Source organism: Micropterus salmoides, unplaced genomic scaffold, assembly GCF_014851395.1.
Source record: "Micropterus salmoides isolate LMB-PRFRI ecotype aquatic unplaced genomic scaffold, ASM1485139v1 Ms_hic_scaffold_21, whole genome shotgun sequence".
Lineage (NCBI taxonomy): Eukaryota > Metazoa > Chordata > Actinopteri > Centrarchiformes > Centrarchidae > Micropterus > Micropterus salmoides.
The window spans coordinates 11,848,672-11,873,913 of NW_024041262.1; the positions used below are offsets into that span (position 1 = coordinate 11,848,672).

The 25,242-nt window shown below is 40.4% G+C and overlaps 2 protein-coding genes across 2 annotated transcripts; one reads left to right on the plus strand and one right to left on the minus strand.

The window, feature by feature from the left end:
• Positions 1 to 410: 410 nt before the first annotated feature.
• ift140 (intraflagellar transport 140 homolog (Chlamydomonas)) lies at positions 411 to 25,242 on the plus strand. Its single transcript, XM_038735553.1, has 30 exons — positions 411 to 637; positions 1,118 to 1,281; positions 1,413 to 1,634; positions 2,399 to 2,520; positions 2,667 to 2,797; positions 3,369 to 3,544; positions 3,696 to 3,787; positions 3,860 to 3,966; positions 4,119 to 4,258; positions 4,434 to 4,637; positions 4,784 to 4,856; positions 5,024 to 5,115; positions 5,314 to 5,441; positions 5,612 to 5,729; positions 5,909 to 6,030; positions 6,122 to 6,257; positions 6,399 to 6,530; positions 7,170 to 7,390; positions 19,918 to 20,095; positions 20,570 to 20,760; positions 20,874 to 20,969; positions 21,096 to 21,228; positions 21,449 to 21,592; positions 21,723 to 21,851; positions 22,028 to 22,210; positions 22,294 to 22,497; positions 22,926 to 23,138; positions 23,396 to 23,562; positions 23,695 to 23,836; positions 24,022 to 25,242. The coding sequence occupies exons 2-30, from the start codon at positions 1,135 to 1,137 to the stop codon at positions 24,199 to 24,201; spliced, it is 4,323 nt and encodes a 1,440-aa protein (XP_038591481.1). The 5' UTR covers positions 411 to 637; positions 1,118 to 1,134; the 3' UTR covers positions 24,202 to 25,242.
• Positions 10,756 to 18,983, minus strand: tmem204 (transmembrane protein 204). The gene is made up of 3 exons (XM_038735554.1): positions 17,848 to 18,983; positions 16,665 to 16,820; positions 10,756 to 12,103 (listed from the first exon to the last, which is right to left on the minus strand). Exons 1-3 carry the CDS (start codon positions 18,125 to 18,127, stop codon positions 11,859 to 11,861), a joined length of 681 nt encoding a protein of 226 aa, XP_038591482.1. The 5' UTR covers positions 18,128 to 18,983; the 3' UTR covers positions 10,756 to 11,858.

The window sequence follows — 25,242 nt, forward strand, 5'->3', positions numbered from 1 at the left end:
TTGTTGTTTTATCTTAAGTTACTTCTTTTGGACAATGCATGTTTGTTTCTTCTATATTTACATTGCGTTGAGTGTTTTCTTGTTGTGCAAATAAACTTTTCTCAAGGTTTGTTATATAACACTTATTCTTGCAAGCTATTTTTCAGAACATTTTTAACATGCTTTCAAAAAGTGATGGGGACATGTCCCCAGCGTCTCCCGTAGAAAAGACATCTATGTTTTTAATGACATTGGAGTCATTTACATGACCGTGCTAGACCATTGAAATATATTTATTTAAGTTAAATTTAAAGTTTAAACCAAATTAATCGAAAATGGTTGGACAACAAAACAATAACAGCAAATGCCCTTAAAAATTAACTGTCAAAGACCTGTGGGAACAGCATCAGAAAAATTATAATTTTGGTAATAGACTGCTGTCACCACTATCAATTTAACACCACCGTCGACGACAACTCGGGTTGTGTTCGTTATTTTCCGTAACCCCTCCCCCTGTCCAGTCTTCGAGGTTGTCAGGGGCAACTGGGAGAGACGCTTTTTGATCACACGGGAGGCTTCACAACAACAGTGGAAGTTACGGTTGATGTTTTAAGTTGTTTCGAGAAGTCGGTATTAACCTGAAGAAAACGACAGTGAGGTTGGTCTTCAGATAATTTAACAGAACGGCTAACTTCATTCTACAGTAACGAGGGCCAGCAATGAATGCTAACTTTGGCTAGCTTAGCTAATGTTAGCAGCTAAAGCTAATTTAATCATTTGTGACTCAACGCTACTAACGTTAATGGTAGCTAACTATTATGGCGAATCCATAGCTCCATTAAAGTCGACATTTTCTTTGTATCTTCCCATTATTGAACCAGCTGGCTTAAGTCAACTAACGTTAACGTTACTTATAAAATGAAATGCATTTGAAATCATTGGATGCTATTTGAGGGTAACTGCTTTAGAGGCAACTAACGTTAGTTATATTACCGAGCTTTTATAACACGAATTAGCCAGAAGGCTAAGTAGTTGGGGAAGAGACATTAAGCTGCAAAACAAATACAAAAACGTGAAATCAAAGAATGCACCATGAATACCCCTAGATAATATTGGAGGTTTCTTCTCTCGTATCCAGGGACGAGCATTGGGGACATGGCGGTGTATTTTGACCACCGTATTGAGGCCCGTGAAAGCAGTGATGTGCCCTCTCAGTTGACCTGGCACTCAGCTCTTCCTGTACTTGCTGTGGCCTCAAGCAGCCCCACCACTGGAGGCAATGTAGACCTCTACCTGCAGCAGGTAAACACCGGGCTTTGCAGATGAACGCTGACACAGAAAGAAAGACCACTTTGTTAAAACCACTAATATTCACCTTGTGAATATTATCAATTACAGCATATTTAGCTTACTTCATCTCTGTCCATATGCAGGGAGAGCATGTGGAAAGCTGCCATTTTGAACGTCCTCACCAGCCCACAGTGCTGCGCTGGCATCCCACAAAGCCAGTGTTGGCAATAGGCTGGGAGAATGGAGAGGTAGCGCTGCTGACACACCCCTCAGGAGATCAAACAGTCCTCCCCAGCACACATACAGCCTGCATCACACTGCTGGAGTGGAGTAGCTCTGGCAGCCGCTTGGTAACTGGTGATCAGGTAAGTGTGTTGCAATAACTGTATACACAGTCAATATGGCACATATATGTACATGTTGACATACTGATGCATTGATAGTAGGGCTGGGTGATATGACCAAAAATGTTATCAATGATAAAAACATTTCATATCATTTGGGGTGGTGATGACACAATGGATAAGACACTTGCCTTTGGTGTGAGAGACCCGGGTTCAATTCCCCACTATGACCCATCTACCGTTGTGTCCCTGAGCAAGACACTTAACCCTTAGTTGCTCCAGACATGTATAGAAATTGTAAGTTACTTTGGATCAAAGCATCAGCTAAATGAAATGTAAATGTAATTTCATATAGATTATTATCACGATAAATGTCAAATCATTATTTCTTTCAAGTTTAAAGGCTGATTTTTGCCCCTGAGTGAAAATTGAAAAAAAAACCCAGGTAGTTAATTGTGGTTTGAAACTTTTCTTTTTGGTCAGAACATGAATAATACTTGATGCCAAACAGTGGATCACGATATATTGAAAATTTTTTATATTGTTATTGAGGAAAATTATATCACGATAATTATTGTTTTATTGCCCAGCCCTAATTCAAAACCTCATATACATGATAAACATGCATTTTCTTTTCTTTACTTGGACCAAGGTTGGATTACCAACCCGGCATATTTGGCACAAAACCTAGCAGATTTGCGTGCTCAGATGCAATCTCAAACCATTTAAACTTCCCGTTTCTTCATATTGAACCACATAAATATAGTGTAATTATTTAATGACAGACTGGAGCGCTAGCAGTATGGAAGGTAGATGCTAGAGGGAGACTTCAAGGAAACCATCTTGTGAAGCATGAATACAACAAACCTCTAACTTGCTGCATCTTCAGACCAGCCTCACCTGGGGAGTAAGTAAACAGGATGCAATGCTCCGAGTTAGTTATTCTTCTTTAAGTCCTTAGCAGTGAGATAATATTGAAAATATTGTGATATTACTATACTCTCTTAATCTGAAGGCTGTTTCGCTAATAGTAGGACGTAACGTATGTTACAGCGATGTGGCAATGCTAGCCCGGGCATCAGTGAGTGGAGATGAGAGTGCTCTGGATATGTTCAGTTGGAAGGGAGCACCTCTTAAGATGGGCCCACAGGAGGGACTCGCATTCTACGTCAGCACTGCAGATGGTAAAACTTTATTTTTCTCTTGTGTACAGCATTTAGTGAAAGTAATTTCCTGTCTAGGTGTGTTTTTTTACCGCCATGAGTATGTTTTCAGCAGCCCCATTGTGTTGCTCATGACTTTTACAATCGCTATTGGAGGCCAGTGATTTTCAGCAATGGCTATTCTCTCAGACAGCTTACAATTTCCTTAAAAATGTTCTGTAGCTTGAGAGAATGTCTTACCATGCTGGTTAATTGCTTGTAGCTCCGTGCTCCATCTCTGAGCAGTTAAAAAAAGAAAGTTATTGGTTTAAAGGAATACAGAGAGAGTTGAGAGAAACTCGAACAAGGTTAATTAATATGATTTCATCCAGACTTAAATTTTGATGAATAATCCACGTTGAGCCGTAAGAAAATTTTCAGTTCAAGAGAGAAAATCATTTAGACCAATTTGGCAGTTTTTAATTAAATTGTTCAAAAAGAAGCTCAAAACCATGCTGCTTTCAACTTCCATTGAAAAGCATTGAAATTTTGTGTTATGAGTTAACAGTTATCTTACATTTTTAATCTTTAACTCTATGTACCTTGTATATAGGTAAGGTCCACAGTGTGGATGAGCACTGTAAGACAAGCACACTTCTCAGTGTGGAGGGTGCAATCAAGAAACTGTTCTACCTTGAGAAAAGAGAGGTGCTTGCAGTGATCACAGATACACTGATGTTGTCGCAGTACACTCTTGGACCAGAGGGAGGAGCCCAGGAATTTTTGAAGGTATACTAAAGTCATCAACGATACAATATCTTTTAAAACTGTTGAAGATTGTGGTGTTTTTAATGGTTTGTGTTTGTACTGGTCGATCACTGTAAAGACCCCAGTGAGAGGAATCATGTACTGTAGATAAAGTCTTGTTTTTCGTACACAGGTTAAATTGAGCAGCAAGACTGGGCAGCAGGTAGACATTGTCTGGACAGAGAACGGCCTCCTCATCACTGCAACAGGGGAACAGGTTATCAGGTATGTGTACACATACTGTTTGTACACACATACTTTACAGTCATATTTTTATAGTCATATCTTTTTTTTTAGGCTGTGGGACCTGGAGCGAAATGACAATTATGTTTTGTCTCTCGACGAGACTCTGGGGTTTGAAAGAGGAGAGATGATCAATTGTGTGTCATACTGTGCCGGAAAAGGTAATGGTAAATGGTAGTTTCAATATGTTTTATTTCATCACATTCTCAAACCTTAAACATAATCAGCCTCCTTGATAACCACAATGTTACTACTGGTGTGCAGACTTGTTTCAAAGCTTTTGTGTAATGTTTTGCGTAATGTTTCTCCCCAGAAATCTTGGCAGCTGGTACGAGCCATGGGCGCATAGCAGTGTGGAGGATGGTAGTGCAGCCAGGCAGCAGTGGTGAAACCAAGGCCCAATGGAAGCTACAGACACCCACAGAAATAGAGGGAAATATCATTCAGCTTAAGGTACTACCTGGACCAGCATTTTTACAAAATGTGATATTTGCATGTGCAAATGAGGTTTGTGAAATTACGTAATTTAAGCACAGAAATTACATGTTTCTTAACATATATATATATATATATATATATATATATATAGTATTCTACTGGTAAAGTTCACTGAGACCTTTCATTTCAGTGGGGCTCCAGCCTGAATCTGCTGGCGGCCAACAACTCAAACACAGTGCTGATCCTGTGTGAGCATATGATGTCAGCCCACTTCAGCCAACAGGTGGCAGCAGTGCAGCTCACCCCAACTCAGCTCAGCATTGCTCAGTTCACTACAGGAGCGCACCTTTCTCTGCAGTCTGAGATACACATCAAGGGAGTCTGTGTTACCAAGGTAAGTGTGGAGTTGAGAGGGGTATGGTTTTAAAATGATATTTCTCTGTACTATAAATACTGAACACCTCTACAAAGTTTTGGCCATGAAAAGTAAAGATTGAAATTGATATCAAGGTAACTGGATGTGTGTTGTCACACCAACAGGATTCAGTCACAGTCTGGAGTGGCAAGCAGGTCACTGTGTATGAGCTTTCAGGGAATGTTCTTCGCAATACAGGTACAACACAAGCAAAAGCAGAGAACAGACCAAACCAAATTATATAGATGTGACATTTTAGAAACTGCGCTAATGTCATTCATTCCCTCCTTAGTTTTAAACTTTTACATTTCTCCTCCATTTCTCCAAACATTCTTTATCCACCTTGCCTCTTTCTGATTTCACAGGTTCTTTTCCTTGTGACTCCCCTGTTGTAGCTGTAAATGGCGAGAACCTCTACACTGTGGAACCTAACAGGGTCCAGATTCGCACGCCGCAGGTCTGTTGTCCCACACTGAAACCTAATATAAAATATTCACTCAAACACACAGGAGTGATGTTTGAGCGTGCATTTTCTAAACACAAACTGGGTGATGTTTTACTGCTGAATTAAAAATATTTTAAATTAGCATATACACACACAGGCAACTGGTATTTGTCATCATAAATTTGGTCTTTTTTCCTCACTTTTCTGTAGGGCACTGTGAAGCAACTGCTGACCTTCTCCAAGGCAGAGGGCAACCCTGTTCTACTCAGTGTGTGCCAGTCTTACCTGGTAGTAGGCACGGACACAGCACACATTAGAGTCTTTGACCTCTCCCGAAGGTATAACGTTAATGTGGATTTTGGTATCACTTCCTTCAATTAACTGTTTCTTTAAAAAAAAAAAATGCCAGCTAATTTTCTATGAGTTGTACATTTTTGTTAATTGACAATTTTCCTGTTAGAAGTACTTTTTTGGCCAACAATGCCAGTCTCAATGTATGTCTTAATAGAGATGCCAAAGCTCACTGCAGCGCTAAGAACCTGGCTGACCAGATTGCCAATCTGGGAGCCCTGAGGTCAGTCAAATGCAACGCCAATGCCAGTCAAGTCAGCATCCTAATCTCTCAGGTAAACAGACAACATAAGACAGTCACCCTCTTCTTTCTGAAAAGCTGTTCAATTTGTGTTTTTGAATGCTGATACTGAATATTTATTGTACAACACAAAGTATTTACTTACTTTCAGTATCTTAAAATATGACAATTTAATGTGAATATTTCTCTACTGTATGTGACTATCCCTCTCAGGTTAATGGCCGACCTGATCACAAAGTGTACTTCTATGACGTTGACATGGACACTGTGACACACTTTGACTTCTTCAGTGGCAGACCGTCCAGTGGTATCTCACAGCCAGAAGAAAGTGAACGGTAACTTTTGCTTTTGACTTGTAGTCTGCCTGTGTAGACTTTTCCCCTCTGTGGTTGTTTTATACTGTACATGTCTGTGTTTTTCTTTCAGGCAGCAGTTTCAGGGGACAGAGCTCAGCAACCGCTGCCCTGTATCTCACTTCTGGGATGAGAGTGAACCTCGTCTTTTTGTTTGTGAGACAGTGCCGATCAGCTCTGAATCCTCATCAAGTAGTTTCTTGGATGTGGTAAACACTTCTTAACACTGAGACTAGTGCTACTCATGCTACTTTACAGCTGCTTTGAGAACCAAAAAGGCATAAATGTGTTGTTTTAAGCATTTATTAAAGACCAGTAGTTTGACAGTATGCTGCCTTCCTTCTGCTCAGATGGACGTGTCAGTAGTGACACTCTTCTGTACGCAGGAGCATGGGCTCCTCCTACAGGACTGCTACCCTAAACCTTCAGGCCTGCAGGCGCTCCTCGCTCTGGATGTGCCCTACTATTATTTCAGCTGCAAGGTGAGGACGGAGAACACGCTGTTCTGTTTGTGTATTTTCTCTTTAGTGTGTGTGTATGTGTGTGTGTGTGGGGGGGGTTCTCATAAAGCATGGGGTGTTTCTCTCTGGATAGTTGAATGATGAGTTTACTTAAACATATTCCTTGTGTTTTTGTTCGCACCAATCACTATTCTTATGTGAAACTCTGTTTGGTCTATCACACCCCAGCTATTATTTCGGAGGGGGGGTGTCTTTCGACCAGAAGTAAGTGTATGTCCCCTTCAGAAAGCTTCACTATTGTTGACCCCCAACTTCCAACAACTGTGATCGTGTCTCCCTTTTGCTGCATTTAAGAAAAAATCCAAGATCAGCAGCAAAAGTGCATCCCTGAAATATCTAGATGCCACTATGCTGTGTCCAGTTCCCATCGACCTTGTCTTGAGGAATAGATTTGTATGTCAAGCTTTGTTGTTGTTTGGTTTGCTGTATCTCTTATCCATTCCACAAAGCCCATGTTTTCTCCAGGATCTTGCATTTTACTTTTTTAGTTGTACAAATGATGATCGTACCTCACAACATGCTGTGTTCATTACTGGCTGTGAACCACATGTTTACTGATCTTAACACCATGTTTTCCTACCTGGTCGACCCCCTTCTCAGCCTGGTGAGAGAGATCCGGGGTTAGCAGAGATTTCAGCCACACAGCCATCAAAGGGGTCGGCCGCCCAGTTCCCACACATGGTGTCCAGGCGAGCTCTCAGAGACTTTGTGGGCCTGGAGAACTGTGAGAAAGCCACTCGTGACGCCATGCTCAACTTCAGCTTCTACTTGACCATCGGCGATATGGACGAAGCCTTCAAGTCTATCAAGCTCATCAAGAGGTAAGGCATCAATATGTGCACGCCATCAGGAGGAGACGTGCAGGATGGCATTCCTGCTGTGGGCACTTCCCCCTGTTTGATCACTGTCATCACCTCTTCCAGCAGTCTTTTCCTCAAGGGCCTTAATTCAAAGGCTAATCAAAGGCCACAGAGACAGCATTGTTGTTACAGCCTTGCCTCTTCTCAGAATGCTCTACAGTGGTTTGCAGTGGCAGAGCTGTAATTAATTGCTTTTGACTTACATTGAGAATGTGGCATTGTTGCCACTCGTCACCTTTCATTTCATTCAGCACCTTCGGCTGCTGAGGTTAACATGGAAGGAAACTACCACAATAGTTTTGTAACCTTAACTTTAATATGCTTTCAGTCTGACAACTGATCAAGGCAATGAACAACACTGCCTGTTTTATTATATTCCTTAAATGTTTGTCTTATTCCTAGGAAATATGAACAAAGCAGCCAATTGACAGGTCAGTGAAACAAATTCCACACCACTGCCATGGAAAGGCTAGTATATTTTAAATCCTGTATATGAGGAATTTAATTATATTTAAGACTAAGCTCACCAGTTTGTGTATCATACCATGATGCTATAATCAAATGAGAACCACCACAGCATAACTTTTGTCTGTTGTTTATGTAAGCACATGAAATTTAATTTTAAACATAGGACATGATTAAGGACTTTTTCTGTGTCTGTGTTCAGGGAAGGAACTCTTCAATGTGTATATATTTGACTGTTTCTGTTAGTGTGCGGGTGGGTTCTGAGGGGATGTACTTTTCTAAACACACTGTGACACACGCGCACACACACATTAGGTCCCCCTGCCAGTTTGGTCGAAAAGGAGTGTCCTTTCCATTCTTGCAAACATTGAATCAGGTCACTAAAAGGATGTGTGTGTCCTTTGTATCTGTGTGTGTGTGTGTGTGTGTGTGTGTGTGTCAGGGAAACATATATGTGATTTTAGCAAAGATCTGATATTATCTCTAGCAGAATACGTGATTCAGGGCACACGGTGTGAATACTGCCGTAGTGTTTGCTTTTGCACGTACAAACATTACCCAAATGGGAAAATAGCATATCCGCTGGCCAGATATTCCATAGAGTTTAATAGGCTTGATGACAGCTTTACTAAGTTCCTCATTGATGGCTATTTTTACTGCTGCTTCTTTTCTGTTTTTTGTTTTTAAAAGATTGGTATTGTGTTCGATTCCCGCATATCTCCTCCCACAGGAATATGCATTTTCTGCGGCGGTAAACTGTACCATCTGGGACTTGTCTCTGTGGTTGAGATCTTTGAATTGACAACGGTTCTCATACTTAAGACATAGGCTGGCTAACAATCCAGAAGTCAAGTTTATTTCAGCTAGGACATGTATTTAATTTCATATAATGAAATATCCGTTGTAGACACACATTTCAAACATGTATGTTAAAGTTTACCCAAATCCCGTTTGTGTGTGTGTGTGTGGACGGACAACAAAATCCACTACCATGCTCTGCTAATGCAGCCTGACAGTATATGCAATTTTATATCAGAAGAGGCTTTACAGCCCAGTTTCTGTGTATCAGTGGGGTTTTACTCAGCCTCGTCTCTCTGCCTCCCGAAGCAGCCTGCCAGATACAGGTTGGAATGTCTTTATTCAGTCCAGACTGTGCTACTTCCTCTCATTCATGTTGTCCTTGACTTTAGGTGACATGTTGCAGGGTTATCTACCCATTTTAATTCAGTCCCTCTCTTACAGTCTTTTTGCCACTGCATTTTCTTTTTAAAAGCAAAACTCCACCGTTCCATCAGGAACAAAAACACCCGAGGAAGTGTTCAGGGGTGAAGCAGAGACTGATGAATGATGTTGGAGTCACCCTCATTGCTCTCAGTTTATGCCATTCACTGCATGAAACCATTACAGTTCTTCTCCACTGTTAGTCTGTCATTCTTTAAAGACACTACCCTCATTTCCTGAAGGAAACATTAGAATATGAATTCTACAAAATGTAGACATTTCTATTTTTCTTCGCAGAATAGTGAAGATACAGTGTGTTTATATCACCTTTCACCCAGCAGGTTTGAGTCAGTTTCCTTAAAATCATGGCAGTGTTGAAATTTAAAATTATTCGACCAGTGTACTTACTGATAATTAATCTAGATAAGACTTTTTAGAGTATTAGTATTTTGCTGCATTGTTGAGACGGAATTGTTCGTAAATGTAAATATATCACGTTTAACATAGTTTCTTTAGAACGGGGTCGCGATGGAACAATGGATAAGACTATGCCTTTGGTCGATACCCCACTGTGACCCATCCACCAATGTGTCCCTGAGCAAGACACTTTAACCCCTAGTTGCTCCAGAGGTGTGCGACCTCTGACATGTATAGCAATTGTAAGTTGCTTTGGTCAGCTAAATGAATAAATGTAATGTAGGTTAAATAGCTGTAGCCAGTGGTGGAATGTAACTTACTTTTAGTATTTTTGTTTTGTGTGCTCATGGAAAGTCGACTTTTTAGAGACACGTTTTTCTCACAGGACATAGTCGCTACAAACATATGACGATCTTAAAGATTTTGATGCTTCGCTGTAGATGTAAACTACCCAACAGTATAAAAAATAGTAACATCTGCAGTAGTAAATTGCAAAATACACATTAATGCAGCAGTGATACTAATCCAAAAACATCATGTATAATAGTAAAACGCTATATTTGTTTTGCCTACTGAGTACTTTGATGATAAAAACTTATATAATTTTACTAAAGTAAGCTTTTGAATGCCAGACCTCACTTGTAGTGAAATATTTTCACAGTGTGGTTATTTCTGCTTTTATAGTAAGTAAAGGATCTGAATACTTTTTCCACAACATGTTGTAGCACACAAAACCTAAACCAATATACATTATGTGTTGTACTTTTTCCTCACACTCTTAGCTGCTCTATAGTGTTTGTTGTAAATAATAGCTAATATAACAGTCCATATGGACTCCTAACAAAATTTGAGGGTTAAGCATAGAGGTTCATTCTTGACCTCCATGCTTACTTACTACTGTAACTTTTTCTTGGGCTTTCAACCATATCTCACAGCCCTCTTCGTTGAAGATATATGTCCACCTGTTATCATCACTTAGTACTTAGTAGGTCACCTGAAAATTCCACTTTCTGAAGTATGCCTTCATATAGAACCCAGAGTTTAGAATATTGCAGACACCTCTAGAAAGACTGCTGCTAAATGCTAAACTTTACCCCAATGCTTCCAAATACATGTTATATTTTATGTAACATTTAAAAATGTGTTAAATGAAGTTCTGTGTTGTCCATTTGTCAGGTGTGGTGTTGGACACCAAAACAACAGCAACAACAAAAACCACTGAGTTTGGATGTTTACCTACAAATTTATTGAATTTATATGATATATTATTATTTTAATGAGCCCCTATGATAGCCTGGAGTTCTTTGCAGAAGTATAATATGGTCACAATAATACTACTAACAATAGCACTATTCTTTATACAACTATATTATATTAATTTAAGTATACATTATGTACCACAAGCGTGCAGAGTTTCATATGGAAAGCATAAAAAATGAACTAGTATTGAAATGTTTATGTCATATAAAAAATGCTGTTTATCGCCAAAACCTTTGTTACTAATAATTTACCAAATACTGCTTAAAAATTCCAAATCAATTCACATACATGAATTGGCAGGGGATATTTCTTTTTTCAAAAGGGAGAATATTCTTGTGGCAATGACTCAGAGAGTGAGAATATGCCCTTGTGTTTTTCAGTAGGTATGTGTTTATTTAATAAAAATATCACCTCTCATTGCCTGTAAAAATTCTCATTTGGGTCAGACCAATCAAAGCGTTCGCTGAGGTTGACTGACTCTTCAGCTTTTACCTTGTTAGTTTACCTACTTACTTGCAGCATATATCATTAATATTAATATGTATTAAAGATTGCAATAAGCATTAAATGGATGGAAAACAAATATGAGGTATTTTGGTATTACATTTTCAACATCAATTTCCAATTTATAATTATGCAGGAGGCGATTTAATAAGTGCACATATAACAAAATAGGTCAAGTTCCAGCTTGATCTTTTCATAAGCAGGATGGTTCATACAAGACGGTCCGAATTTATCTACTAATTAGCTCACCCAAGCATGAATAAATGAAACATCATACAGTATTGAACATGTTTGCAAGTTTAGGGCTGCTTTATATAGAAATTTAAGTTAAATCTGTGACTTTTGTGCACTAAGCTGCAAAATAATTCGTATATCTTTGTTTATGGTGGAACAGTTGTGAAATATAGAGTTTTACAGTCGCAGGTACATGTTAGTCCAGCTGTCCAGCGGTAAAGTCATTTTCTCTTGAGAGTCACTTTGGAGGCTGTTGGCTGGAGTAAAACATGAATACTGTAAGAGCATATCCTTGTTAGTTACCCTTTATTGGTTTGTTTCACGTGGCTCAACAAGGCGACTCCACATAGTCATTGTTGAGACGTGGGTGGAAAGGTGAGGCCAGTGAGCGACTGATGATTATAACTGGAGGTGCAAGGCAGTCATCACGGCGATGTAAAATGTTCCAGATGAGCATGGCCGCAGCCATCGTGGCCAGCAGGCAAGCAGCTATGTCCAAGTAGCAGGAGTAGGACAGGTGTGTGTAGGGCCCGATCCGGTAGAAGGTCACAAGTCCAATCACCAGCACAAAACCTGTAAGAGAGCACAAGGCTTCAATCAGTGGAAACGCACCGCCGACCCTCCAGTTTCCAGCCAAGTCCTGAGACTGAGCTACTGCTGACCCAAGCAGTATCATCAGCATGCTCACAACGACAATGGCATCACATGTTGATTTTAAGCAGGTGGTGTTCTATCATGTTCACAATGTTCGATTAGATATTTGGTCACAAACCAAAGTATTGGACGCATTAAAATTTTGACTTGATGGTGGCACTAGATGAAATGTTAAGGGGTCACCAAAGTTATTGTAATTCACCTTGACATGACTGCAATTTCATGGTAATCCATCCAATAGTTGTTGTTTAGAAATTTCACTTAAAAACAAAAAAAATGTTAACCTGATGGTGGTGGGAGATGAAAGTCAGTGGTTTACCATGATCAGTAGGATTCATCATCTGGGGATCATGAGTGTCTGTACAAATCCATCTAATAGTTGTTAAGATAGATATTTTTGGGCCTAAAGTGTCCGAGTGGCTTTTTGAAATCTTACATGCTCACATTAAGGCATCTATCCCCGTACCCTTGTATTTCACAGTTCAGAGGACGCTCTGTGTGGGGCCTTTGAAATTGGAAATCTGTTTCCTCCTTGGAACTTAGAACTTTTAAGATCTCAAGATCAAAGTTCTCAATAGTGTAAAAATATCAGAGCATGAATATAGGCTCGGAAAAGCCTTTGAGATGTTTTATCTCCTGATTTCTTTGATTCACAGTAGTTTAACTCACACAATGAGGGACTCCTTTTGCATGCGAAGGTGGAAAGCCACAGTCTTCAATTCTGTGCCGTTTCTTTGATCTTTACTTTGTTTTATCGACATTATCTGAACTGGAAAGTCATTCAGTGTCTCCATAGACCCACACCCTTCCTTCATTCTTTACTATTAGAGGTGTGTATGAAAGCCCACATCAATCAATGCTATTTAAGTATCCCCCTGTTGAGCCCTCATTTACCACACTCAAATACGCCTATTCACATTAGTACATGTCTGAAAACTTGCCCCATCCACAGTAGCATAAATGCAGCAGCCAAAAATAATCACTGGAAATAGGGATGTTGGTGCTTAAGGATATGAATCAGTCCATTTCCTGAAGCAGTCAGTGGCACCAAGGGGGGAGTTCATTTATATTTCTTTCTCTACCTCTACAGTAAAATGGCTGTCATTGTTTTAAGTGAGGATGTGGATAATTGTGTCTGTGTATCATTGCATGTCTACAACCATGTGTACTCATAAGAACTGTTTGCCCGGTCTGTTCATGTTTAACCTGTCTGGCTCCTTGAAATGAATAATCTCCTGTCCGTGTTCCAGCCAGGGTGGGCTGTGTGAACCTCTTTTTTTTGGCACGGACTTATCTCTCAAACTTCCTTCCCCTTCTTCCTCTTTCCATCCTTCCTTCCTTCCTACCCTCCCCTCCACACCCTTAGCTTCGAGGTTAATATATTTGCTGGACATTTGACATGATCTGTCACAGACAAAATCTAAACAAGTCTTATCTTAAAGCCAGGTCTTGGATATTAATTAAGCTGGTTCTTCCTTCAAGTTAGTAAGTAAGTCTTTCTTGCTAAAACCTTCATCCCTCGTTACCAGGAATCACTTGAGTCACAGACTTCTGGGAAAAGTCTGACTCCTCCTTGCGTCAGATTTAACAGATCTGAATTGATCCATGAAGTTGTAATTCTTCAAAATCAATAGAAATGATAAACTGAGAGGGACATGACCTGCAGTCATGACTTTAGACGTGTTCGAGCTGCGTCCATTCAGAAAACACATTCCAGGGTTGTCTCCGGGGGTGAAATGACCAATATTGTGCTTTAAGCCAGGACCTGCCAACACTGCTGAGATATCACTGAATGGAACTGGATATTGTTATTCCACAGCCTGCTTGAGCATTTTGGCACGTCTGAAAATGAAAACATTCCTGAGAAAGAGGGTGATGGGTAAAAATATCTCCATTCATTCAGAACTGAAACCCATTCACTGACTCAGTGACCCAGAGGTCTACAGTAGGAATGGGTGATGGACTAGTGACTGATAAAAATTTGATGATGGAAAACTGTTATTTATGCATTTTTTCAGCCTTTCTTTTCAGATTATTAAAAATTCTTTGCTAATTAATTATTGTTGAATCTGACAATTATTTTCTCTATTATCATTTAAATAGTAAAAGTGCCTATTTAATTTCCTAAAGACTAAAATCATACTGCCTGTTTTGTCTGACCAACATGATGAAACCCTAAAAATATGTATATATTCAGTTTATTAGTAGACAAGACACAGCAAATCCTCAAATTAGAGAATCTGGCATTGTTGTAGCGTTGTGCCTCTCTAATGGATTACCATTAAATTTGACACAAAAAGTCTTGTTTCCCCCTAGGATGTGTAATAACTTTTCATCTAAAGCAATCATCAGGGCAAAACTTTTATTTGTCTAATGCTATGTTTTACTCTCAGAGAATCAACTGAAACGATTATTTTTGTATCAATTGATTTAGTTGAATAATTCACAAATCATTTCAGCTCTAGATTTAAAGTTAGTTCTTCCTCATCTTAGAGGGTAATTCTTCACCTTGTAAAAAAAAAACTACTATATACTAGATCGCCTGATATGGTTGAACGCCCTGGAATAAACTAGTAAACGGACGTTCAGTTGGGATTTTTTTTGTCAAACTATTCTTACTTGGGTATATAGGTTATTAAAATTCTCAAACGATAAGAAAGTTAAATATACAGAGAAACCAATTTGACAAGCATAGCAGCTTAGTGAAGACTTACCACATATTGCAGACTGTATATTGTATTTGTTAAATTCTTTTGATATATATTCTCCTGGGTCTTCTATTTTTGGTTGGGAACATCCTGTTTGCCAAGATACATGTCATCTTATTACTCAGCAGCTTTGTTGACCATATACGGGTAAGAGAGTAAAATTAGTAGACGCCATTTTTCCAGAAAGCAGTACTATTTTTAGATATCAGGGAAATAGGTATGCATGCCCACATTTGTGAATAGTCTTATAGATAGATCATCATCGACCACCTTATCAAAACAGCTATAAATGTCCACCACCCATGTTGGTGATAATGATTATGGGATGTGAAAACTGTTTATTTTGCCATTGTCTTTATTAATCGTTCTTTGTTGAGATGAGTTCCTGGTCACGGGTTTGGCTGGTGGTGTTGTCTAATATTGGAAAACCCTGTAATGTTGGGTGTGTCTCAATCCTCTGACCAAGGTCTTAAGATAAAAGTCCTCATCCCTGCTGCATTGCGTGCCGAAGCCTCTAACGATAAAGAGGAGGTTCTTTATTTTCCGCTGCTCTTGGACATTTTGTAAACATAGACATAAAAGCTAGGCCGGCTTATCTAGACAGAGAGGCTATTCCCACCCTGCTGTCGTATGTACCACAGGACATTTCTCTACCAAAGTATACATACTATGGACACAGAATCACAACACAGACACCATACACAAACCTGCATGTACATAATCCCCCTTACCCCCTGCCAGTGCACACACCAAACACACAGTCCCTGTCGAAACTGTCTTTCCTGTCCATTCCCCCCTCCCCTCTTTTTCCTTCTTCAGCTTGGGGCTTTGCATAACAGGTAGTCACAGACATTTCCTCGTCCTGAGCAGGGATATCCTGGCGCCCGACAGTCGCTCCCTGGCTCACTGTAGCTCTGGCCCATAGATTCTGGACTAGGACTAAATTTAGATCCACAGCAGACCCCCTTCATGCTGCTCTACCACAATGATACCAACCGGCTGAGCAACTACTGCAACACTACACACTTCCTCAGCTTGGACAGGCCATACCAGCCAACTCTTAATGTGGCACTGTGGGATGGATGGATGGTGCTTGTTGTGGAGGAGGGGGGTTGTTACCATGACTGCACTAAGTTACGTCCCATGCTAATTAATCCCTTTTATCTGGTTTCCTAGTTTCCCCTATTTTCTTCTTTCTTAGTCTGGCTGGGCTGTTGTTTTATTTGGTTTGTTTACACTTTTATATCTTAACACCAAAATCAGAAACACTGTGGTTTCAGCAAATCACGTTTAAGTGAAGTAGAAATAAAATGATGATTGATCATCAGTAGTAAATTAACATAACATTAACATTTACCTTGGATTTGGACTTACATTGGGCAAAAAATATTGTCTAGCAGGCATTTTCAAAAAGTTTACTAAATATTTTTCACAGATTTAACTTAAATTTCTATATAAAGCAGCCCTAAATATTTTTACTAAATATAATAAGTAAACTCACGTGTGCTGCCCTTTTCTTTTGTCTGAATGTTCCTGCAGTATTTGCCCTCAGAGGCTGATTTTCAGAGAAGAGTCAGCCTGTCTAGCCTCTTTGTTATTATACCAGAAAGCATGAGAACTTTGCTTTGCGGCGTCTGGATTTCTTTCTTACTGTGTCAGAATGATATCATGTGTTTATTGGATTTAAGGAGATTTTCATCAGAGAGACGCTTCACTGAGACTTGTCTTTCTGCTGATGCAAACAAACAAGTTGTAGAAATGCTTGTACTCACTGGCTAGCTGGAAGAGTGCAGCAATGGCCTCCTCCCACCACTGGGATTCCTGTGTGATGAAGGGTAGTTCCATCAGGCCTAGAAGGAAGATCAGCTGACCGGCAGTCAGGGCCACCGTCGCCATCAGGTTACATGCCCGCATCATGTCAAACTGCACTTGAGGGACCACAAGAAGAGCGGTGTCATTTCCTGCACTGTGATGTTAATGCAATAATTGGATATTCATGGCAAGTTAGGTTGAATCTAAATCTGATATGTCTGAATGTTGTAGTGCAACACAGAACTTATGTGGTATACATTAGTAGCGCGGTGACATTGACATCAGAATGAGAAATACTTGACTGACGTGATTACAGTATTATCAAGAATGGTGAGGCGTGTCTAACATTAGTTGGCAGCTCTGCCCATTGTGCCCCATTAAGTTGGCTGGTGGACCTTTTCCCAGACTTGTTCTTGAATGAAAATTTCTCAATGGAACCTTGTTTGGTAAAGCACATAACAAAACTCATTCAGATCAGTTTTATACACAGATCATGTCAGCAACATGATTGCCCAACAAAAATATGTATTTGGCTTTTAAAGAATTACATACTATTAATTATTGGCTGTCTGCCACTGTACAATAATATGTCAGACTGCTATTGACCAAAAGGAAAGCACTTAGATTTTTTTTAGGATGTAGTACACAACAGGTTGATCTGTTGCTGTTTTTAATGCAGTGAGTGTTTTGGTCATAAGCTTTGATATATAGTTAATCAGCTCTGGACCCCAATCCGACGCCCCAGAAAATAGAATTTACTTCTACAACCTGACACTGGTCACAAAAAGTCGTGGTGACGCAATGGATAAGACACATACTTTGGTGTGAGAGACCCGTGTTCAATTCCCCACTGTGATACATCTATCAATGTGTCCCTGAGCAAGACACTTAACCCCTAGTTGCTCCAGAGGCGTGCGACCTCTGACATGTATAGCAATTGTAAGTCGCTTTGGATAAAAGCGTCAGCTAAATGAATAAATGTAGAAAGTACTGTGTTTGTTGTTAAGTATTACATCTTGGACATACTAATCAATCCGTTAACCAGTCTGACACTCTGAAGTTCTCTAATATAGTTTTCTTTTTAAATAACAGACATAAATAACTTTTGTTGCACTTAAAAACAAAACTAGTATAAAATCTTACATTTGACAGTGCTGCGAGATTCTTGGGAGCCTGCATACTCAGATCCCCATCCCAGGTTTTCACACTGCCTCTGTGTCCCCTGCCCCCTTCTCCCAGCTTGGAGATCATCGCGGCCCCTTTCCCCACCAGTGGGGCACATCCTCCACAGTCCCACGCTCCGCTTGCGTCCGTCCTCCAGGGCCTGCAGGACCCAGCTTGGGGTGAAGGCTGCAACATTGTTTAAGACTAGGGACAGCAGGGCTACCGCCACCGCCGCCGCCACTAGCCTCTGCACGGCCATGCGACGCCTGATGCCCGCCACTTCTCCCCCTCCCTCGTGTCCCTCCTCTGTCCCCTGTTCCTCCTCAGTGTCCTGCCCGCTCCCCTGCCTTTCCTCTGGGGCAGTAGCACCAGCAGTGCTCTGGGCCCCCTGGCTCCTCTCCTCCTCCTCCTCCTCCTCCTCCAGCTGTCCACACAGAGGTGGAATTGGCAAGAGTGTTGTCTTGAGGCTTAGCTAAAGAACATCTCCATTCATCCTCATTCAGGAGTTTGTTGTCATTGCAGCAGATCCTCAGCCCTCCTCCTCAGACAGCACTGCGGGTACGTGGGGGTTAATCCAACTGGCACCTAGGTCCATTCCACTGGCTTCAGCTGGCTACAGCTTGACTCTTGGATCTCGCTCCTTTCTTGATTTTCTCCTTTCCCTTTCTTCAATGCTTTGCCTATTGCACTGGTCTAACTTCTGTGTGTGCAGCTGGCTTCTTTGAGTAGGCAGTGGATTGTTTTTCTTCTTCCTTTTCGTCTTGTTTCTTCTCTTACTTCATATTTCTTTCAGAAGAGTACGCAAATAAGCATAGGTTCTCAGGATAGTGTTGCTCTTAGATGGTTCGCCAGTGGCTTTTCTGAGGTTTACCGAGGCTGTTTCTTAACTAGAAGAGACCCCACTGACTGAAGAATTCCTTTAACCCACCTCCCTTTGCTTCTTTCTCTCTCCCTCCCTCGCTCACTGTTTCTCTGCAAATCCTTGAGGTCAGAGTTGAAATGTGGGGGAGTTGCTGTTCATCATAGTCCCGAGACATCAGTTTGAAACTGCAGCAAGCTTTAAACAGACGGCTCCCTCCTTCATGATCACTTTAAATGTGTGTGTGTTTGTCAGTGGGTTTGTGTGAGAGAATGTCCAAAAGACTCCCTCTTAGACGTCACGGTTGTGTATTCTTTTGTCTGGAGCCCAGGGGGCGTTCGCTAAAGTCCTCTCTCTCATGTGCAACAAACATATTGGCCGCCACAGTCAGCCAGCAACAGGATGTGTTTCCTGAGAGGAAAAGAGGATGGGATGAGGGGCCAAATGTAGACCTGTTCCTTCTCTTGTCCTTCCTTTTCTGGCTCTCTAGATCTTGCCGCTCTCTGTGCAGCAAGCTCTATTTTTCCTCAGCATTTTAAAGTATCTACATTTTTGTCGGAGTCGGTTTTCGGTGACCATATAGAGCAAGATTTTGGCTGACAGTTACAACTTCTTTTTCTTCACTTGGCCTCCATTCCCCCTCTTACAGCAGGGCCCCTAACGATTTGGGGTATTTCCTGTTGCCTAACTTTAATAAACAGCCCACATCTGTATCAGCTAAAGCAAGGAGGAGGGAGGGGACACATATAGAGACCAGATGGCTGCGGAATCTTAAATTTGGATTTGAAGCAAAAGAAAAGGGTGGTAGAGGGGTTGATTTACGTCAGCAAGGTAAAAGAAAAAAAGGAAAGACTGAGATAGAAAAGCACGCCTCTCTAAAGTCCTGCACACATTCTTGTATGGCTATATCAGCTATATGGCTGTATCAGTGTTTGTGTGCACAAGGTCTTTTGTGAACATTTCTTATAATCGTGATAAATGTTGAAATAATACTAAACTACAAGAGGTTTGGTCTGTAATAACTGTGGGAATTTACATATTTGGGTCAGGTTTGGGTATAAAATATAAACCTAAACTAAACTGTAAATAATTGTACTGTAACTGTCAATTATTACTGTTGAATAATAAAATACCAATGCAGTGAGCTACACGTTACCCTTGCAAACAAGCCATTTCTCTTTTCTTTGTAGTAAAGCGGTATGGGAAAACATGGCACGGATGTGTGTGAAAACCCGCCGGCTGGATGTGGCACGTGTGTGCCTTGGGAATATGGGAAATGCCAGGGCAGCAAAAGCACTGAAGGAGGCGGAGTCTGAGCCTGAGCCAGAAGCCCAAGTTGCAATGTTGGCCATTCAGCTGGGCATGCTGGTAAGAAATTCAAATAAAACAGTGTAAATGACCGATAAGACAAACGTCACTCACCATTAGGATAATAAGAAATGTTTGTTCCTCTGTTTTTGCCTCCCCCTTTTACGTTACAGATTATAAACTTCAAAATCTGATAATTGGATATAAGAAGTGTTTATTTAGTGACATAGTATTATTTGTTTTATTCATCATTCAGACAAAAAAACAAGTACAGTACAAGATATACAGTGTAATAGTGAAAATACAAGATTATAAAAACAGAAAGGCCATCCCCTCGCTTAAGATCATATTCTTACAGAGGATATTTTTATCTGCTCTTCATAAATATCCCTAAAACCGTAGTCCAGTGTAAGGCCACATCCTTTGGCTACAAATAACACTTTTATGTCCAAGCATTGCACCACACAAAGACCTACGGGACTTTCTGGACCAAAAGCATTTATCAGTCCTTCATCTTTTCCTCTCTTCCAATAGGAAGATGCCGAAAAGTTGTACAAGTGCTGTCAACGCTATGACCTGCTAAACAATTTCTACCAGGCTTCTGGCCAATGGCAACAAGCTTTGGAAACAGCAGAGAGCCACGATCGCATCCACCTGCGCACTACTTACTACAATTATGCCAAATACCTGGAGTCCATGGGCGACAAGACCTTGGCCCTCGCATAGTAAGACAGAATCTGTTGTGGTTTTATGTCAATTCATTTAGTACTTGTGACTTACTGTTTATGGGCAAATTTACCATGGAAATAAAGTGTCATTGCCTGCCATTTTGTTACAGTTATGAGAATTCAGACACGCACAGGGTTGAAGTGCCCAGGATGCTCCAGGATGACACATCATCTCTAGAGATCTACGTTAACAAAATGAAAGACAAGTAAGTCCAGAGTTTTATCTTTACAGGAGAATGTTTGCCATCTAAAGAGGATATAACATGAATCTCCTGCTGTGGGCACACACTAAGTTAAATTTAAAAATCTGTCCTATCATCTTTTCCATACAGGAACATCTATAAGTGGTGGGCCCAGTACCTGGAGAGCCAGTCAGACATGGATTCAGCGCTGCGGTTCTATGAATGTGCCCAGGATTACCTCTCCCTGGTTCGAGTCCACTGCTACATGGGAAACATTCAGAAGGTATTATGGGTGTCATGTAACATTTATGATATATTTTATTGAAATTAATTTTGAGGACATGGGTATTGCACATGAGAAATTACCTTTCTTTCAGATAAATGTAGATAGCTTTGTGATTGATTAGTAATGATATTGATATGGTGAGTTGAGCGTGGTCTTCTTTTGCTTTACCTTTAAGTACAGAACATAAATATGATCATGTATTTATGTATTAAACTAGGCGTCTGAGATAGCCAATGACACAGGTGACAGGGCAGCGTCATACCACCTGGCCAGGCACTACGAGGGCCATGATGATATCAAACAGGCCGTCCACTTCTACACACGAGCCCAGGCCTACAACAACGCCATACGACTTTGTAAGGTAAAGTACTCCGCTGTGTACTTCTCTGCTCATTCTTAGTTAGAAATCTGTGTGAATACCCAACATACAGGTATTTATGAATTAATAAACATTAATCAGTGTTTGACTTGTGCATGTTGTGTCTAAACAGGAGAATGGTCTGGATGACCAGCTGATGAACCTGGCTCTGCTCAGTAACCCAGAGGACATGATGGAGGCCGCCTGTTACTATGAGGAGAAAGGCGCCCATATGGACCGAGCTGTCGCACTCTACCACAAGGTCAACTCAAAAATGTTTTCATTTTCTGAAAGGCTATGTTCAGATTGATGCATTCTTAGTCATTCCACAAGAGGGCGCTATTACACCATATAGCTAAACTGAATAATGGTTGGAGGTGAAAAAAGTGAAGGGAAATTTTTGTTTCAGCAGTTATATTGTTGATTTCTCCACTTTAGGCTGGTTACGTCTCCAAAGCCCTGGAGTTGGCCTTTGCCACCGAACAGTTCTCTGCGCTTCAATTGATTTCGGAGGATCTGAACGAGAGCTCTGACCCCACCCTCCTAGCACGCTGCTCCGACTTCTTCATCACACACTCCCAGTATGACAAGGCTGTGGAGTTACTGGTAGCAGCCAAGAAGGTATCCGTTTGTGACACATTTGCATATCAGTTCATATGTGCGTGCTTATGTGTGTGCGTCTTTTCATTTGTACATGAACAAAGTATCATCAAGCACTGGAGTTGTGTGTGACCCAGAACTTGACCATCACAGAGGAGCTGGCAGAGAGAATGACTGTAACTGATTCAAAAGACTTGTCTGAAGAGTCCCGAAAGGAGGTGCTGGAGAGGATAGCTGACTGCTGCATGCGTCAGGGCAATTACCACCTGGCCACCAAGAAATACACACAGGCTGGCAACAAGCCCAAGGTAATACTGTGGTGTGTATTAAACACTACATGCTTTCATTGCAAGCTTAAAGCGTTTTGCAAGCATCTGGATAAGAGAACATGGGATTACAGTACTGATTCTGGTCTGTAAGCCTGATGTCACGCAATACCTACATACAGTACATCCAAGGAAGGTTAAAATCAACTGGACTTGGTTGATATTTCTCCTCTCATCCAAGAGGCTTCTTCATTCTGACTGGTAGGGAATCCAAGCCAATTAACCTCTCTGGGGTCATTATCAAGGTGATGGATACCGCTTTGTTTGTGCTCCTGATTTTAACATTCCTTGGATAACTATGACCTCAATGAAGAATATGCACAGATAAAAACTTACATATACAAATACATGCATATGCAAGTTAAAATATGACCGTATTAAACCTTAACTTTTTTTTCTTTTTTACACAGGCCATGAGGGCACTCCTCAAGTCAGGCGACACAGAGAAAATAGTATTTTTTGCCAATGTTTCTCGTCAGAAGGAGCTTTTTATCATGGCTGCCAACTACCTCCAGTCTCTGGACTGGCGAAAAAATCCAGACATCTTGAAGACGATCATTGGTTTCTACACTAAAGGCAGGGCACCGGACCTGCTTGCTGGCTTCTATGAAGCCTGTGCTCAGGTAGAGCGATACTCAATACAAAATATCCATTTCATTATTTTTATTATAGGTACTTGTCTAGTTATGAATTGACACTTGGCTTTTTGGAAGAAGTTAAATTTAGGGCAGTGATCTTAAACAACAAGCATGTTCTATTGTAGAAATGTAGCTCATCATGTTTTAGAGGATAGTATAGTGAGATTTTGTGGAATATAATTTATTTAAAAATACACATTATTTTGAAATAGTCAAGTTTCTTCTTGTTGACCATTGTTAAGGTGGAGATTGATGATTACCAGAACTATGAAAAGGCTCTAGATGCTTTGACTGAGGCTTTCAAGTGTCTCTCAAAAGCAAAGGATTCTTCCACTGGACAACAGGAAGTAAGACTGGCTGACATGCAGCATAAAATCACCCTAATCAAGAAGTTTGTCCACGCGCGCAGGTAAGAATATAACTCATATTCGTTCTATTTTATATATTAATAAGACTTTTCCCCCCCTTTTGAAACAAACATTTTTTTGTCTGGGGTTTTGTTATTGTCTGGCTGTGATCTTCATTTGTCCTTTGTCTGCAGGTTGTATGCGGAGGATCCTGGTGAGGCGATACAGTTATGTGAAGCCTTGCTGGAGGAGCCAGAGTTGGACCCTGCTGTCAGGATTGGCGATGCATTTGGTTTCCTGGTGGAGCACCACTGTCAGCAAGGCAACTTCCAAGTGGTGACTATCATTTTTTTTTCTAGCTGTTTAAGCAGGTGAAATAAGAAGGAAACATCTGCATCCTGTCAAAGAAAGCGTTAAATGTCAAATCATCTTTATAGTAATTTAATGGCTCAAGATTTATACCTCTAAACTCTAAAACTTCCTTGGACACTGCTTATCTGCTTTCCATCTTTCTTCTCCAGGCCTACCGTAAGCTGGAGGAGCTCCAGAAACTTTTGCCATCGCAGAACGTGAGATATTATGTGAGCCAGTCCAGTCTAGAGGCCCTGCAAAAAGAGATGGGTGTATCCATGGATCGTGGTGACCGCAGGCACAGTGGGAAGGAGGAGGATGAAGTGGAAGAGGACTTAAATATATCTTAAATAAGTCTCAACTTTATTTTGTTAAACAATATAATATATTTTCATATATTTGGATTCTTTGTTCATGTGTAGGAAGAATCTGCATTTTCAAGCACATGAATATGCAAGAGTCGGCACTTTCTTAGACTGGGTATGATTATGCAGTTGGTTCTGTGCAAAAAAAGCAGCATGAGATGTGTCATAGTTACAGACGGAAGTCACATTGGTAAAACTGACTGCAACAGAAGGCACTTGATTATCAGACAGTGGACGAGCACTGTGGGACGAAGACAGAAGAGACGGGGGAGAGACAGCTACACCAAGCCCACATGTGGTTATTTAAAATCTTCCACTCTCTTTAAGACAGTTGACCCGAAAGGAAGTTTCCTACCTCAAAAAAACAATATTTTGACCTGCAAGACATTAAAGTGCAAATGTCCAGTGTGACTGAGGAGTGAAGGAATCAATTCTAGAGCCTCTAATTTTACAGCTTTGACATGTTTATGGTCGAGTTCGCCTCCATTTAAACAATCTTTCAATTTAGTAGAGGTAGATTCATTAGGTCTACTAAATTCTACTGAATCTTGATGCTATTTTTAAATATGTTGAACAGTAACCCTTAATCAAAAGGCTGCAAAAGAGGATACAAAGTTAAATTATTCAATGCAGCTCTTCTATTCTACCTTCAATCCTGGATAAATTTGTTGTTTTTTTTTTTGTGCAGAATGGTACATATTGATTAAAAGATTATTGCCTTTGAGCTGAATTTTATATCTAGGTTTGGCTCCAAATTAACTGTTTGTCATATATCTATCCCCAGGTCTGATTATGTGGTTTACATGCATTTGGTACAATGTATTTTTATATTAAATTGATGTATTAATTGTATGTATCCTCTCAGTGTCAAAATTCATACCTCTGTAAAGCATTTTCAAGCTATTTTTGATAACAAAAGTAAGTTTCTACTTAGCACATGATATAGTGAATGAATGTGTTTTACATTGCAATGCATTGTTCCTGTACATTGTAAAGTTCCTGTAATAAAACAGTTTAAAAATAAAA